At 59.3% G+C, this 17,150-nt stretch overlaps 3 protein-coding genes across 3 annotated transcripts; all 3 read left to right on the top strand.

The window, feature by feature from the left end:
- Positions 1 to 1,284: 1,284 nt before the first annotated feature.
- On the top strand, positions 1,285 to 4,251 carry LBRM_31_3350 (conserved hypothetical protein; the record flags this gene model as incomplete). Its single annotated transcript, XM_001567274.1, has 1 exon — positions 1,285 to 4,251. The coding sequence occupies one exon, from the start codon at positions 1,285 to 1,287 to the stop codon at positions 4,249 to 4,251; it is 2,967 nt and encodes a 988-aa protein (XP_001567324.1).
- An 825-nt stretch (positions 4,252 to 5,076) lies between these two features.
- LBRM_31_3340 (putative acetyl-CoA carboxylase) lies at positions 5,077 to 11,583 on the top strand (the record flags this gene model as incomplete). Its single annotated transcript, XM_001567273.2, has 1 exon — positions 5,077 to 11,583. One exon carries the CDS (start codon positions 5,077 to 5,079, stop codon positions 11,581 to 11,583), a length of 6,507 nt encoding a protein of 2,168 aa, XP_001567323.1.
- Positions 11,584 to 13,046: 1,463 nt separating this feature from the next.
- LBRM_31_3330 (putative serine/threonine-protein kinase) lies at positions 13,047 to 14,372 on the top strand (the record flags this gene model as incomplete). Its single annotated transcript, XM_001567272.1, has 1 exon — positions 13,047 to 14,372. One exon carries the CDS (start codon positions 13,047 to 13,049, stop codon positions 14,370 to 14,372), a length of 1,326 nt encoding a protein of 441 aa, XP_001567322.1.
- Between the last annotated feature and the right edge of the window lie 2,778 nt (positions 14,373 to 17,150).

Below are 17,150 nucleotides of genomic sequence, written 5' to 3'. Positions count from 1 at the left end.
GCTTTCACACGCGCATCCATACACCTACAGCCTTTGCTCGACTGCTGTGTTTTTGGGCTTTGGGGGGGGGGGGGTTGCACCCCCTCCCCCTCCCCCTCCCCCCGCGCGCCTCTTCGCTTCACTCTCTCCTGTTCACCTTCGTGTTAGAGTTCATGTCCGTTGCTCTCCTCCCTGTGCTTGCGTGTGTACAACTGTGGCCGGATTAGACATCGAAAACTCGACCTGCACCCAGAGCAGTGGTGCCGTGCATCTTTGCGCAGCGGTGGCCCTCTTTCCAATGTCCAGCACGCCTGCACCCGACGTCTCCTCACGAGCAGCCGCTCACGCCTGTGCTTTGCTCGTTGGTCGGCCCATTTTGCTTCTGTTTCCCCACCACCCTGTGCTCTCGCGGCGCTGCTTCCGCCTCTCTCCCTCCCCCTTTTCCTTTCTTTCTCCTAACCCTCACGATCTGCTGCTGTCGTCAACAGCTGCCCTGCTTGACCTCTCCCCACTCCTCGACCTCCCACTCCTCCCCACCTCACCCCCGTACTCACAGGAAGGACGTGTGTGTGTGTGTGTGTGTGTGTGTGGTCACTGGATAGCGGAGCCATCGCTTCGGGGGCCCTACTAAACTCTCTTCCCCTCATCCCTCGGTGGAGAATACAAGCGGCGCTGGCCTGGGAGCTCAATACGCTTCCGTGGCTCTCTCGGTGCGCCTACAGCGTTGCTGCGCGTTTTCGCTCTTCATTTTAGCTTTGCGTTGTCTTTGGTGTCATGTAACGGTGTGCATGATCGGAGCGGCGAAATCGATCTTTCTGCTTGCTGCCCCTCCCCCTTCCTGAGTGTCGCTCAGTGGGTGTCTCTCTGTGCGAGAACAGTGGGCGTGATCTCGTGGGCCTGTCCTGGAGTTTTCTGTTTCTCTCTCTCTTTCCTCTATTGGCGACGTGCACTAGCCACCGCTGCCGTGTCGCAGGCTCCGCCTCACTCGGTCTGTATCATCGACCCCTTCCTCCCGCTGATTAGGGCAAGAGGCGAGTCCTCGGCTGCCTGCATCTCTGACGTCGAACTCGGATACAAGCATAGAAGCGCCATAGTGACGGATAGAGCGGCGGAGCGAGGGGGGAGGAGCGACAGGCGAGGTGTTTACCCGCTCTTTTTCCTACCCAACCACCACCCGCCATTCCCATAGAAGACACCGCCGGCGAGGCTGCACCGACCCAATTACGCGCGTAGCGGCGCTCTCCCGCGCCATATCAACATAGCCGGTCTGCTACCTCTCTCCGCACCAGAAGGTGTACTGCCGCCATGGAGAGCGCAGACCCGATCACGAAGGCAAAACTGTTCGCCTCGCATGAAGCCGGTGAGTGGATACCGATCGGGCTTGGTGTTGTTTCCATCGTGAAAGAGCCGCTTCCGACAAGCTCCGTGGATGGTTCCATCGACGGTGGCTGCGACCCGGAGGTTTCCATAAGAGGAGGCGGAAAGCGAGGGAAGGCGACGGACGAAGAGGCAAGCACAAAGCTCGCGGCGCGGCTGCAGATGTTCTCCACTGACAACCCAAGCGACCTCCTCCTCTCCAGCTGCGTCAGTCTGGACGATATCTACACCATCCAGGACGAGACCATTCTTGTGTGGTATGACGAGTCGGTCAGCAACGACCTCGCGTGCAGCTTCGATAACAAGGAGGGCTGTGACCTCATCTATCGCCAGATCAAGTCGTATCAGCAGTCGGAGAGGCTGCGGCGCGTGCAGGATGAACGCGTGCCAGCGCTTGCGGACAGGTTTCTCGTGCACCCACACAACCTTGCCGGCATCCTGGACGCGGCACAGTCGCAGAACAAGCGCTTTGGCCTCTACGTCCGCGAGGACCCGCAATACTTCACGAAGCTGGCTCAACTCTTCCACATCAGTAGAGAGAAGGAGGAGACCACCTCTATGGAGCTCATTGCTCATATTGTCCTGGCGCTCTTTCAGTCCCCGTACAACACAGAGGGAAAGATCGTCGCTCAGCTCGTAGAGAACGAGCGCATCGACGACTGCATCGACATTGTGCAGTACGGCCTTGGCCGCCGCGACAAGGAGAGCGGCTTTGTGAGCTTCGAGGAGCGGCGCGCCACCTTTCACGACCCGTGTCACCTGCCAGAGTCGATGCTGCCTCGCATCCACGTCTTGTACTCATGTGGGTACTTGAGGGACTTAATACCCCTAAGCCTCGAGCCAGCCGATGCGGCCTCCTACTCCCTCCTCAGCACCTTTACGCTGCGCTTCACCATGACTCTAATGACCGACATTGTCGCGTCGCCCACTATCCTCCCAAATGCCTTCCGCGCGGCTGTGGATGCTGTGCGCCTCGATTCCCCCGCCATGGACCCCGCCTCTATCCATCCCGGCAAGGTGGCGCACCTGTTTGAGTTGGCGGCCTTCATCGGAGACGTCGCCAAGACAGTCAAGAACGCGATGATCGGCATTGACACGCGGACAGAGATCTTCTCCTCGCTCGTGCGCGTCGGGGTCCTGCCGTTTCTGACGACGGTGTTGGAATGTGCACTGCGGTACTACGAAGGCGCATTGGCGTACCCCCCGGCGCAGCAGTGGGCGGTGAGGCCCCCCCGCGCGGTGCAGCTCGTGTGCGACACCCTCTACAGCTGTGCCGCGCACTTTCCAGAGTGCATAGAGGATTTAGTGGCCGAGGCAAACGCCGCTCCAGGCCGGTGCCTGTTACAGCTGCTGCTGCGCACCATCACGGTGGTCCGCTCGAGTGCGGAGGCGCAGTCCGTCGTTGATGTCGTGCAGTGCTGCGGCGTTGGCGTTCCCCTGACGCTCGCTATGTTCGGCGACAATACACAGCTGGAGGCGCGCCGGCACGAGGTGATGCGCTTCTGGATCGAAGGCAACGTGGTGGACCGCCCGCCGCTCTTCTACCTCGCTGTGCACCTCGCACAGCTGCTGGAACAAGCAGCAGGAGCGACGGTGGCAGCGTTACCACTGACGGGTGGCACCAACGGTGTCAGACTCCCGTTCACGGCCGGTGCCCTTCAGCTGTCGTTGGTGCAAGAGCGGCAAGTTGTGTACGGCCTGCGCGTTATCGCGGTCATCATCTCCAAGGCTGACTCGTCGCGGTGCAACAGCCTGCTCGAGCTGCTCACGTTGTCGAAGCTGATGCCGGCACTGGCCACAACGCTTGTGTCACCACAACGGCGGATGGCAAACTTGCAATCCTCTGTTACCTCTTTTCTGGTCACCGTGCTAAACCGTCGCGATGCGCGGCTCGTGACTCTCGCCACCGGTGATCTCACACCGAGTCTGCTGCACACGGCGCTCTTGCTATATCTACAGTGCGGCCACCGCGACAATCTGCTTAGCTCATCACTGGCGCACCTGATCGCCGCTGTCTGCGAGGGAGTTCACCGTGAGAAGCTTCAAGGCACCTTTTCCATGAACAGCGGTGGTTCCTTTGGGCCGAGCCCGTTTGTCACCATACTCCGTGGCGACGACTCCATCAGCAAGACAGAGCAGACGTTCCCGGCATCAGTGCCGCCGGCGCGGCCGTTCGAGGCGGTCGCCTCCGGTATACTCTCGCAGTTCGGTGAGCATCTGGCGAAAAAAGTGCCAGTGTTGTACGAACGGCTGCAGAAGGCACTGGAGGAAACCCCAGAGCAGGCGCAGCTGGCCGAAGCGGAGAGCTCTAGCCTCACCAGCTCGGTGGAGCGCTCCGGCATATCGGGCTTCGCCGACTTCGACGCCGCCGCCATTGACTTTGGCCTCGAGTCACCGCTTGGCACGCCAATTGTGGACGGCGGCTCTGAGGCACGTCTGCGAGGCCTGATTCACACCACTTCCACGACCAGCGACGAAGACAACGAGGCCGAAGACGATCCGCTTGCGTCCCTCAGCAGTATTGACGACGACTCCGACAACGAGGAGAAGGAAACATCAGTGCCCCCGCCGGCACAGACGTCGGCATACTTGCCGAGCGCAGCCGACTTCTCGCCTGGCGCGACTGCCGCATCAAGTGCGGCTGAACAGCGCAGCGGCGACACGACCTGTGTCCCATCCTCTGCTGTTCCGACTTCTCTCGCATCGTTTGCGGTGACCACCTTGGACTGTGCTGATCCGCCTAGTGGTCGGAACTCGCTGCTGGAGGACGAAGAGAGCCGTCTGCCGCGGCGAGCGAGCCTCAAGCGCGGCCGCTCAGACTGCGACAAGCTGAACGACAACGAGGAAGAGGAGTCTGAGGCAAGGCGGGTTCATGTGGAGGAGTCTGCAGCGTGAGATGAACTCAGGATCTGCTGGCCTGCGTCTGCGTCTCTTCGTGACCACACAACAGCATCGTGTTTCTGCGCTGCAGTGAGAGGCGCCTCTGTCTGTTGACTTTGTGAGATTATGTGCGGATAAGAGAGGGACGCGGAGTCATTCTCGCGCATAGGTGTGCGCTGTTGTTGCTGTTGTTGAGTGCTAGTGCGTTGTTGCCCAGAGGCAGAAGAAGTGAACACTAGTGTGCGAGAAGACAAACACTTCAGGCAGACGCCACTGCAGAAGCCTCCGATCTCTTCCGAGTTCCCCTCTTCGCCTTTGCCAACGTGTCCGCATGTCTCTCTCTAAGGATACGGTCGACGCGATAATTCACACATATGCGTGGAAGAGGGACCTCTTCTCCTCCACCCCCCTCGCCCTCTTTCCACCTTTGGGGCCGTGGTGCGGGGAGGAGGGGGCAAGGGGACAGTGCACGTCTCGATGCCCGAAGCGTATTCACATCAGCCCAAGTCCTCTAAATTTCTCCTCCTCTTCTCTCTTTTCGCCTCGTGTCCTCGGTGGATCTCCCGCCCTCCCTCTCTCGTGCCCACACCGTAACGCACTGCAGTGGAACAGAGCGAACGTCAGCCGTCGTGTTTATTTTCCCCGTCGCCCCCCTTTCCTCCTTTTCCTGTGCGGTCCTTCAAAAGCCACGCCAGTGCACCCCTCCCCCCGCCCCCATCCCAAGCGCCTTGCCCTACTCGTGCGCCGGCTACAAGCACACGGCTGCATTACGGAGAACAAGCGCTGTATCGTGCCACGAGCGCAGATATCCACAAAGTGTCGCTGCCAACACGTACAACAATGAAGGTGGAGCAGGGAAGGGACTCCCCCGTGGGCTTCCAGTTCGAGTCCATGCAGCAGCTGTGCAGCTCACTTGGGGGGACGATGCCAATCAAGCGCCTTCTCGTTGCCAACAACGGACTCGCTGCTGTGAAGGGGATGGACTCGATTCGCTCGTGGATGTACGACCACATGGGCGACTCTGAGGCGGTGCAGTTCGTGGTGATGGCCACCCCAGAGGACCTGAAGGGGAATGCCGAGTTCATCTCGCTCGCAGACAAGCACATCCTTGTTCCTGGCGGCATGAACAGCAACAACTACGCAAGCGTGGACGTGATTATGCAGACGGCGCTGCAGAACATGTGCGACGCCATCTATCCCGGCTGGGGCCACGCCTCCGAGAACCCGGCTCTGCCGCGCGAGTGCCTCAAGTCGAAGCGCGTTACCTTTCTCGGTCCGTCCGAGGACTCCATGTTTGCGTTGGGAGACAAGATCGCTTCAACCATTGTGGCGCAGTCGAACGGTGTACCGACGGTGCCGTGGAGCGGTGACAGCCTCCGCATCGCTCCAAACACCTTCGGTGTGGACCCCGTCACGTACGACAGGGCATACGTGACGTCGCCGGAGGAATGCGAGGAGGTGTGCCAGCGCATCGGCTTCCCTGTAATGATCAAAGCGTCGGAGGGTGGTGGTGGCAAGGGCATCCGCTGCTGCACGTGTGAGAAGGACGTCAAAAATTTGTTCTTTGCCGTCTCGGAGGAAGTGAAAGGCTGCCACATCTTTGTGATGCGCATGCTGGGGAACGTGCGCCACCTGGAGGTGCAGCTGCTGGCCGACTGTCACGGCAACTGCATCGCCGTGGGCACGCGTGACTGCAGTGTGCAGCGGCGCCATCAAAAGGTCATCGAGGAAGGCCCCGTCTTCGGGGTCGATCCGGCCGTCATCATGGCGATGGAGAGCGCGGCGATTCAGCTCGCTCGCGCGGTGAGGTACTGCGGTGTTGGCACGGTGGAATACATGTACGACAAGGAGACGCACGAATTTTACTTTCTGGAGCTGAACCCGCGCATCCAGGTCGAGCACCCCGTGTCGGAGATGATCTCCGGCGTGAATCTGCCTGCCGCCCTGTTTTGCGTCGGCATGGGCATTCCGCTCGACCGCATTCCGGAGGTGCGCGTGTTCTACGGTGAGGAGGCGTACGGCGTCACCCCCATCGACTTCACGGCCCGCCACAGCCTTCCGCCAAAGTGTCACACGATTGCCGTGCGCGTGACCGCCGAGGATACGGATGAGGGCTTCCGGCCGACCTCCGGAAAGGTGGATGAGATCGCCTTCAAGAACAGCAGAGAGTGCTGGGGCTACTTCTCCGTCGGCTCCAGCGGCGAGATTCACCAGTTTTCCGACTCGCAGTTCGGGCACATCTTCTCCTCCGGCGAGACCCGCGAGGAGGCGCGCCGCGGGATGGTGCTGGCGCTCCGCCACCTTGTCGTCCGCGGCGAAATTCGCACGTCGACACCGTACGTCATGGAGCTGCTGGAGACGCCGGCCTTCCGCGACTGCGATGTGAGCACGGCTTGGCTGGATAAGTTGATCGCAAAGAAGGCTGCTGAAGCGCCGGCGCACCCCCGCAGTATCCACTCCGCGCTGATCGCCGCTAGCATCTACCGAAACATGCGTTCCATGCAGGAACACAAGAACAAGTACATCAGCTTCCTCGCCGCCGGCCACGTGCCCTCCGTCGAGTACCTTTCCAACCTCCACACCGAGTCCTACGTGAGCTGCTCGGAGAAGTACACACTGAGCGCCGGAATGGTGAGCCTCAACGAGTACGCCATCTCGTTGAACGACAGCACCGTCATTGTGCCCTACCGCATCCTCAAGTCCGGTGCCCTGCAGCTGACCATCGGCGACAAGACACTGGTCGCCTACGTTGCGGAAGAGCCGAGCAGCCTGCGCATCACCATCGGGGGCAAAGTGACGAACTTCTCCGGCGACGTTGACCCGACGAAGATTATGGCCAGCGTCCCCGGCCGCCTGGTGCGCTACGTCATTGCGAATGACGGCCACGTCAATGAGGGCGACACGTTTGCCGAGGTGGAGGTAATGAAGATGATTCTGCCGCTGCGGGCGAGAACGACTGGTACGTTGCACCACCACGCCGTGCCAGGTAGCACCATCGCTATGGGCTCGCTGCTGGGCAAGATCACCCCCGAGGACCCGAGCAAGGTTGCGCGGCCAAGGGAGATCAAAGACCCCTGGCCGACGGAGCTCCTTCTGGCCCGTCAGTACGAGCGGCCAGACGGCGTCACACGCGCGCGCCGCGCCGCAGAGTCGCTGTGGGTGCTCGTCAACGGCTTCCACTTCAAGGGGGTGTCTATCGAGGAGCGGGTGCACAAAGCGTTTGCCGGCCTCGCCTCGCTGGGCCTCTCATCCGTCACGCTCAAGGCGATTCACCTGCCTTTCATCCCAGCGTCGATGTGTGAGGAAACGAAGGAGCACCCGCTGACACCGAGCGATAAGTACCGCGTCATTATCGACACCATCGTGGACCGGTATGTGACTGTGGAGCAGGCCTTTGACGGACACAGCCGGCAGGAGGCGATTGAGGGGCTGCGCAGCACCCTCAACGACAACGAGGCTGTCTTCGAGGTGGACTTTGCGCACAACCAGGAATGCCACCACTACGTGATGCGCAGCTTGCTGAAGTACCTCGAGAGCAACATGCTGCTTCTCAAGTCGCTGAAGGGGACGCTGTCGAAGCTGGTCACCCTCAAGTCCTTCGCGTATGGGTCATTATTGCTGCAGGCGCGCTATCTCCTCCGTATGTGCGCCCTGCCGTCCTTCACAGAGCGCAAGGCGCAGTTCGCGGAGGCGCTGGAGAGTGGTAGTCTGCTCAACCTCATCGCCAGTAGCTTCGGCTACGACCTCCTCTGCTCCATAATGTTTGACAGGCAGATGGAGCACCTCGTGCAGATATGCCTCGAACTGTTCATTCGCCGTGAGTACTTTGGCGAGAGCGAAATCAAGGACTTGGATATTTTCAAGGAGGGCTCTAACTGGTATGCCAGCTACAGCTTTAACCCCATCGAGGACGCGGATGCGCTGTGCATGGGCGACGAGCAGGCAGTGGAATCGCCGAGAGCCAGCGGTGGGCGGGGCATCTGCGCCATGTTGCCCGATGAGAAGTTGTTTAAGTCGACGCTGGCCTCGTCGTTTTGCGATGTGCTGTTGAACTACAGCGATGACATCGTCATTGCAACCGTTTTCTTCTCCGTGTCGCGGGAGTCGACGCAGCCAGACGTGGCGTGTATGTGCCGCCTTTTGCTGGAGGAGAACGCGATCGCCTTACAGAGATTCAAAAACCTCGAGACGATCTACTTTGTGACGCACGGGATGCCGGACGGGCCGCACTTCTTCACGTTCCGGGCGAAGACGAGCTTTCAGGAGGACACGCTACTGCGTAACGTGCTGCCACAGTCGGCGCGTCGGCTGGAGCTCGACCGGCTGTCCAACTACGAGGTGAGCATGCACCCGACGCCCTACAAGGATGTACACGTCTTCATGGCGATCCCTAAGAAGGTTGGAGCATCCGCGCTGGAGAACCGCATGTTCGCGCGCGTGGCGCTAGCGCCGCACGACATGGGCATGTCTCCCTGGACAGAGGCGACCGATGTGGATGTGGGCCATATGCTGGCAAAGTGCCTAGCAGCGCTTCAGGTAGCCCGTGACGACTCGACAGTGAAGTTTCCGGATAGCAATCATGTGTTCGTGAAGCTGATTGAGCTGACCTTCGACGTCCGCTCGCTTAAGTCCCTACTGGCGGCAGTGGCCAGCTCCTACCAGGGGAAGCTGATAGAGCTGGGCGTGCGGGATGTCGAGTTAAGTTTCCATGTGAAGGTGCCATCGGGTCTCATTCCGATGCGTGTCATCGCCAACAGCCCGTCTGGCTACGGCGTGTCGATGCGCGTCTTCTATGAGTCACTGGTGAACGGCCAGGTACAACTGCACCGCGCCGAGGCGTCTGAGGATGTCGACTACTCATCTATGAGCTGCCACTCCGAGCTCCTGGTGGTGGTGAACCCCAGAAGCCCCACATCGGCTTTGTTTCGCGAGTCCTCGCAGCTAATGCGCGCCGTGTCGAAGCTGGAAGACCTGCGCGAGATGCTGCCTTCTGAGAAGGAGCTCCAGAGTGCTGTCAGCATGTTGTCAGAGCCAGAGGAGGCGTGCGACCGCGTCGTCACTCTCGGGCCGTACCCGCAATTGAGCACGCGTGAGGTGAAGCGCCTCCAGGCACGCCGCGCGGATACGACGTACGTGCATGACTGGCCCGCCGTGCTGAATCTGATCGTACGCAGGGATTGGATGAAGCTGCGCCGCGCGCGTGATCTGCCGTGCACCTCTATCCCGAAGGACCCATTGCGCGCGACAGAGCTCTTCCTCAGCGAGGACGGTGAGTCGCTGTCGACGAACAATTCATGCGCGTTGCCATGCGGCATGGTGGTGTGGATGATCGAGTACGCACCGCCGCACTACTTCAAAATGAAGTCGGAGGTGGCACAGACGCGCCGTATCGTGGTCGTCGCTAATGATATCACCTTTCAGTCGGGGTCCTTTGCTGTTCCGGAGGACCGCGTCTTCAAGGCTGCCTCGGTGCTCGCCCGTGCCCAGGGCGTGCCGTTTGTGTACATCAGCGCCAACAGCGGCGCACGCCTCGGCATCAGCACCGAGGTGAAGAAGAGGTTTCTCGTCGAGTTCACGGACAAGAACGACATCGCCTACCTGTACCTCACCACGAGCGACTACGAGGAGCTGAGGGCAAAGGGGATTCGGATAGAAGTAGAGCCGCTTGAGGTGAACGGTGAGACCCGGCACATACTCAAGGGCGTGGTGGGCGGTCCGACGGAGTACCTCGGGGTGGAAAACCTGAGCGGGTCAGGCCTCGCGGCGGGTGAGATGTCAAAGAACTACAACGAGGTCCCAACAATCAGCCTTGTCTCGGGCCGAAGCGTCGGCATCGGTGCCTACCTCAACCGGCTTGGTCGCCGCATCATTCAGACGAACGACTCGCCTCTAATCCTCACCGGCGCCAGTGCCCTCAACCGACTACTCGGCAAGGACGTGTACATGGGAAACAGCCAGCTCGGCGGCAAGCAAATTATGGTCCCGAATGGCGTGACGCACTGGTGCACACGCCACGACTACAGCTCCGCCCGCGTGTTGCTGCAGTGGCTGGACTACGTGCCAGCAACTCTGCACCCTCTGCGCTGCACCCCGCGCCGCTTGCTCTGGAACGCTGCCGATCCGATCGATCGCGACGTGACTTTCTCCCCGACGCCGAACACACAGTACGACCCGCGCTTCCTCGTGACGGGACAGCTCGGTCAGACGGGCCTGTTCGACCGCGGCTCGTGGATGGAGACGCTGGAAGGGTGGGCACGCACGGTAGTGGTGGGTCGTGCCACGCTTGGCGGCATTCCGTGCGGTGTTATCCTTGTTGAGACGCGCCTGACGAAGAAGTTTTCCCCGGCCGATCCGGCTGATCCGACTTCGACGTCTTCCTTTATCACTCAGGCGGGGCAGGTGTGGTTTCCAGACTCGGCGCGCAAGACAGCCGACGCTCTCGACGACTTCCACCACGAGCGGCTACCGTGCTTCATCCTGGCGAACTGGCGCGGCTTCTCCGGTGGGATGCGCGACATGTTTGATGAGGTGCTGAAGTTTGGCGCCGCCATCGTTGACAACCTTCGCGTTTACACCGCGCCGGTTTTCATCTACATCCCGCCAGGGGGCGAGCTGCGCGGTGGAGCCTGGGTGGTTGTGGACCCCACCGTCAACCACAATGGCGTTGTCGAGATGTACTGTGACCCCTCCTCGCGCGGTGGCATCCTCGAGCCGTCCGGCGTGGTGGAGATCAAATTCCGCGACAACGACGTGCTGGCGCTGATTCGGCGAAGTAGGCCGGATCTCGCGACGATGGAGCCGAAGCTGGCCTGTAAAATCGAAAAAGGCCTGCTGCAGCAGTACCGCGACGTCGCGGTGCGGTTCGCCGATTTGCATGACACAAGCGTGCGGATGAAGGCGACCGGAGTGATGCGCGACACCGTGCCGTGGAAGGATAGTCGTCGCCACTTCTACCACAAGCTGCAGCGCAAGCTGAAGGAGCTGGAGGTGGCGAATGACATGCTCGAACGCGACATCGTCGACTCCCTCGCGGAGGGCGTGCGAAAGGTCGAGAATCGCTACACGGAGGAGCACCCGAACGGGCCAGCATGGGGAACGGCCGATCAGCAGCAACTGAAGTGGCTGCAGGGGCTCGATGGCACGTGGGTCGGGGAGAGCAACGGCCACACAACTCTAAGCAGCAGGGGCTGGGTGAAGGAGGTGGAGCGCTTGCTCACTCAGCACGGTGGTGAGGCGAGCTCGATGGAAAGTGCGCTGGCGGAGCTTTTTGAGAACCCGGTCATTGCTAAGGCCGCGAAGGAGGTCTTGAACTCCACCTCAGTCTTTCCGTCTAGCACAACTGCATAGGCGTAACCTCAATTACTTGGTTTGGACGTAACTGATGGAGTCGGCGAGGGTGGCCTCCGAGGCGCAGCGCCATTGTCACTTTCATTTCCTCGATGCGTATTTCTTCTTTCTAGTCTCTTCGTGTTGCTGATTAAAGTACGATATGTGCGAGGAGTGCATGGCAGTGGCACCGCAGCAAATGAGCAAGACTGTTTTCCACGTTGACGACGCGGTGGGTGGTCGCCACTGTCGAAGAGACCACTGCCCCTCTCTCTCTCTTTTTGTTAGCTCTGCGTTTGTGTCTAACAGCAGTGTGTCGGTAATTTCATATGACGGTGCTGTTGCTTCGAAAAGTTCAACTCCCTCGTTGCTCAAGAGCCTCCTCGCCTTAAGCCCTGCTCGTGTTGTACCACCACCTTTCTCTTCCTTTCATTGCTACTGCCCATGCAGCATGACTGCTGGGGTGTATCAAGTCCGCCTTCCTCACCCCTTCCGCATCCGTTTAACACACCCCACACTGCACGAGCAAGTCCAAACAGTCTCCCCCCCGTTGCTCCCAGTCGAGACTCGTCCTCTCTCTTGCTGCTTGAATCGGATCCAGCGATCGCGCCCTCGCTACTCTTCCACGTTATCATTGCGTCTGTGTGTGTGTGTGTGTGTGTGTCTGCCTGTGGGAGGGAGGGGAGGAGGGGTTAATCACTTTCGGCGACTCGTAGTTCTTTTTCCTCCGTGTCATCTTATTCAGTTTCACGTCGCCTACAGCGACGCCCTGTTGGCGCCTTTATGTTATGCTTTACTCTGTTTTGCTGAGTGTGTCGTCGGTGCCCATGTCACCCTGCCGTTGGGTTCTTCTCAGGGGGTTTGGATCGTTTGTTTCGGCTTGGCTATGGGTAGGCGTTGCAAGAGACGATAAATAATTTGTGTCCCACCCCCTCCTCCTCTTGAAATCAGTGAACCTTCGTCGCCACCGGTATTCGCAGACACGTACACACACGCCCTTGCGCACGCCGCACTGTCGAGCTACTCATCACTTACACTGCGGTCTGGATATCCTGTGTTGGGTCCCGAGGAGGGAGGGGAAACAGGGGGAGGTGTCCGTAATGATACGCTCAGCAGAAGCGAACACTAAGCGAACCAACAGAGAGAGGGGTTGTGACCCACGCGCACACAGGTTGAAGCACATGCGAGAGGCTCCGCCCATGTATCCTCTCGTGTGGGTAGTGGTGAATCAGAGAGAAGTGGCAGTAAGCTGACACTTACGCGTGTGGTACTTAGAGTGCGCTATGATCGGATGCCACGAGGGGAAAGTTAGGAGGTCATCTGTGCCTCTGTGCAGCATGTGCGCATCACCAAAGATGAGTTATGCGCAGTCCTCTCTCCCCACTCTCTTTCTCACGCGTTCTTCTTCCCCACCCACCCACCCTCCCACACACACAGAGACGCACAGACACCCCCCCCCCACCCACCCACACACACAAACTGCAATGGAGGATCCAGACCAGCGAAAGCCGAACGGCGGCAATAACGGTCTGCCAGTGCCACCCAGCACAACAGAGACCGGTAAGGACCCTCTGCAGGGCATCCTCGGTCGGATGCCGGACTGCCAATATGTCAAGAAGCGTTTGCTGGGACAGGGCAGCTTTGGTAGCGCGTGGCGTGTCGAGGAGAGCGCGACCGGCAGCGTCTTCGCCGCGAAGGTGATGGACCTGAATAGTATGAGCGAGAAGGATCGTGGCTTTGTGACCAACGAGGTGAAGTGTCTCTCGCGCTCCCGCAACCCGCACATCGTGCGCTGCGAGAACGCGATCGAGCGAGAGGGACACTTGCTGATTGTGATGGAGTACGCCGACGGTGGAGATCTGTACAAGCAGATCAAGGCTCGCGTGCGCGAGATGAAGTTCTTCCGGGAGCACGAGGTGGTGTTCATCTTTCTACAGCTGTGCCTTGCCCTGGACCACATCCACTCGAACAAGATGATGCACCGCGACCTGAAAACCGCCAACATCCTCCTCACTACCACCGGCCTCGTCAAACTGGGCGACTTTGGGTTTTCACGCCAGTACGAGGACTCCCTTTCCAATGCCGTCGGCTCGACGTTCTGCGGCACGCCGTATTACCTCAGCCCGGAGTTGTGGCACCGCCAGCCGTACAGCAAAAAAAGTGAGATGTGGGCCCTGGGCGTTGTGCTCTACGAAGTCATGGCACTCCGCCGCCCCTTCACCGGCAAGAACATGGATGAGCTCATCACGAACATTTGCCACGGCCGGCGTGCTGACCTGCCCCCATCGTACACGGCGAGTCTTCGCGATGTGTGTAACCGGCTCCTGTCCGTCGACGCCAATATGCGGCCAACGATCCAGGAACTCTTCCACGAGCCCTTTATCCGCTCCAACCTCGAGACTCTCAAGCGCAGCGTTGAGAAGCACAACCGCATCCCCGCCGACGTTCGGGACGCCATCGCACGCTGCATTACACAGTCACTGAGCACGGAGGAGCCCCCTGCGCAGTTGGAGGAGCCGTCGCCATTCATTGGCACCGTAAGTCGCCACACGGCGCTGCGCGGCTGGCAGAAATGTCTCTTGAGCTTCGACAAGAAGCAGATTTCGATCCGTGACCCAAGCGGGGTGGATCCGGAAGAAGTGGTGCCGGTTGCTACCCTCACCTCCGTCTGCCCCATCGATGTGATGATGGCTGGCGAAGAGTTCGTCTTTGCCATGAAGAACCAGGCCGGTAAGGCCTTTTGGTTCATGGCGCCAAACCAGAGGGCATACGAGCAGTGGCTGAGTACGTTGCAGGAAGCTGCCCCGTAACGACCCCTGACACTGGTGGGCGGCACCGCCCTGAACCTGTCTGTTGTCATGCGTTTGTGTCTGCAATCGGCCACTCACTCGTAAAGAGCTGATAGCGATGTCGTCACTCAGACGCCCCTGCACGGACTCCCATGGAATCAACGCATCATCATACTTCCCTGGCTCACTCCGTCCCCACTTCTCGAGCGCTTTTATCTTCTTCCTCCTTTCCCTCTACGCTTAAGTAGCCCTCACGGATCGAGTGGGTGTGTAGGAATGGTGTCTTCGGCTTTCCTCATCATGTGGTTGGGAGCTCCGCATGTTTGTGCCTTTGATTTGCTTCTCCCCCCACCCCCTCTCTCCCATTTTTCAATATCCCCACGTCCGTCTTTCTGTTGACTTCCCACCGGTGTACATGCGCCCTCCCTTTTTCGATTTCTCGATGATCTCGCACCAGCGAGGGCCGGCAATACACACCTACGCGCACAGCCCTTCGCCACTCCCTCTCTCTCTGTGTGTCAGTCTGTCCTGACCTTTCCCCTTCTCTTATCCCCCACTCACACTTTCGCGCCTTCGTTCTCCCTTTCTCTCTCTCCGCAGTCGCTCTCCGTGTGATCCGTGTGTGTGTGTGTGTGTGTGGGTGCCACTTTATACCCCCGTGTGTCCTCTCTGCTCTGCTCTTTGTTGAAGGCCTCTTTTTGTTCCTTCGCTCATCCGGGTCAGGGGCACGCGCGGATGCGCAGCGAGGACGGCGCTCTCGTGTGAAAACAACACGACAGTGAGTGAGAGAAAGAAAAGCGAAGCACCGGCTAGGCAGTCAAGGCAGTTGATCGGGCGCGATGGGGCGCACCACTAGTGAGAGCACCAGCGCCCGATGCACCTGTGCATGTATGCCAGTTTGGTACGTGCCGCTTGGGTTGTGTCGTACCTTTTAGGAGTCGCCTGTCCATCTCTCGGTGTGCCCGTCTTTTGTTCAGCTTGAGTTTGTGCGTGTGCAAGCGCCGGGCTGAGTGCGGGAGGGGGGATGGGGATGGGGAGGTGTTGGGATGGAGTCGTTTGTCTCCATCTTGTGTGTGCGCGCGTGTGTATCTGTGGGTTTTAACGTGTCTCTGTGCGATCATTCGCTGCCTTTTCTCTTTCTTTCATCGTGTCTGTGTTATCTGCGAGTGACGTCGTACGTCGCGTTGCTTCTCTACACTCGGGACAGCCCCAAGTGCTGAGAGCCTCTCTCACACACACGTAGAGAGAGAGGGAGGGCGACGCGCACACACACAGGGAAACAAAGAATTGATGTATCGCTATTTCTGCCTGTGCTTCCTTGTTCATCTGTACACTGTGCCGCTCCCTTTCCGCGTCGCGCTCTCGAGCTGTTCGTATTCATTTTGGTAGCCACACATTTGCTGCCTCTCATTTTCGCTCCCCGCCGCTATTTCCGTGCCTCGCCGTTAGCACTGTGCGGTGCAGTCTGTTGGTCGTTCTTTCGTGTTTCCTGCGTTTATTGTGCCCTGTTAATGCTTGCCACACGTGTTGGCCATTCCCCTTCTTCGTGTCTCTCACTGTGTATCCTCTTCCTTCCCCTCTCACTCACCCACCCCCTCACCCTCTCCCTCTCTCTCTCACCACGTTGCTTTTCTTTTTTTGGAACGCCTGTGTGTGCGTCGATGGACGCTCTCTGCCTTTTGTCTTCTCGCTTTGCGCTTGTTTTATCATCATCATTGGAAACGCCGTGAGCGCGTCGGAGGGCGTATGCGCGTCTCTCTCTCTCTGTGTGTGTATGTGTGTGGGGGTGTGGGGGTGTGTAGCGATGTTTTGTTGCTTCGCGTGTTCCGCTGTCGGTGACTGCGGATATGTTTGTCTTTGCGTGTCTCTTCTCTCTTCTTTACTCTCGCTCATGTGCCCCCCCCCCCCCGCCTCCCTCCCTCTCACTTACTGGTGTGTGTACGTGTGGGGGGGGGGGGGAGGGGTCGGCGTGCGTCTGTGCGAAGCGCCACGCCGTCAGGTGAATCGATGTGAGGTAAGCAGTGAATGACAGGCAGTAGCCGAAAAGACTGGAGGGAGAAGGAGAGCAGCCCCACCGTTGCTGTTTCCCCACGATGTGGCGACGGCAGTGACGGGGCTCGAGCTGCTACGAAGAGTTGTTTTGTGGCCCAATCATGTAGGATTTGCCTTCAACCTAGCTCGCTGGCTGTTGAATGACGTGGGGCAAATTCACTTTCAGAGCCTCACGACTGTCCTCGAGCCTCTTTCCGTAGTGGGAGAGGCAATGGAAGCTGGTGGTAGCGACTTGGCGGGTGCAGTTCACATATAAGGAGAGCCCTGCTGCGTGTGACACGGTAGTGGCGCAGCTGAAGCCGCGACATCGCTATTTCGCTTCCTCTTTTGCACTTCAAACACCTCACCTCGACTCTCCGCGCGTAACGGCGACCAACTCTTCATCCCCAAACCTCCTCCTTTTCCCACTTTCCTTCTCTCTACGTTCGTGGGCGCACACACACGCACGCGCGTGCCGCTCAGTTCCTTCTTCGATGTGGTAAGCCACTGATTGCGACTCTGCAATCGTCGCCAACCCCCCAACACCACCACCTGTAGGCATTCGAGCTCTTCCCAGCTGTACACGAGGGTGAAGGACTCATGGTGGTGTACCACGTGTCGTAGCACAGCAGTAGCACTACGTCCCCCCCCCCTCCAACTGAAGTGCTCGTCATCTCACCAGCTCTGCCCCGTCTTACCTTTGTGTTCCCTTTCCTTCTCTGAGGCCTTTGCGTGCGTCTCTCAACCATCCCCCCCACCCTCCTTACT

Source organism: Leishmania braziliensis, chromosome 31, assembly GCF_000002845.2.
Source record: "Leishmania braziliensis MHOM/BR/75/M2904 complete genome, chromosome 31".
In the NCBI taxonomy this organism is placed as follows: domain Eukaryota; phylum Euglenozoa; class Kinetoplastea; order Trypanosomatida; family Trypanosomatidae; genus Leishmania; species Leishmania braziliensis.
This window is presented reverse-complemented; position numbering and strand designations above follow the sequence as displayed.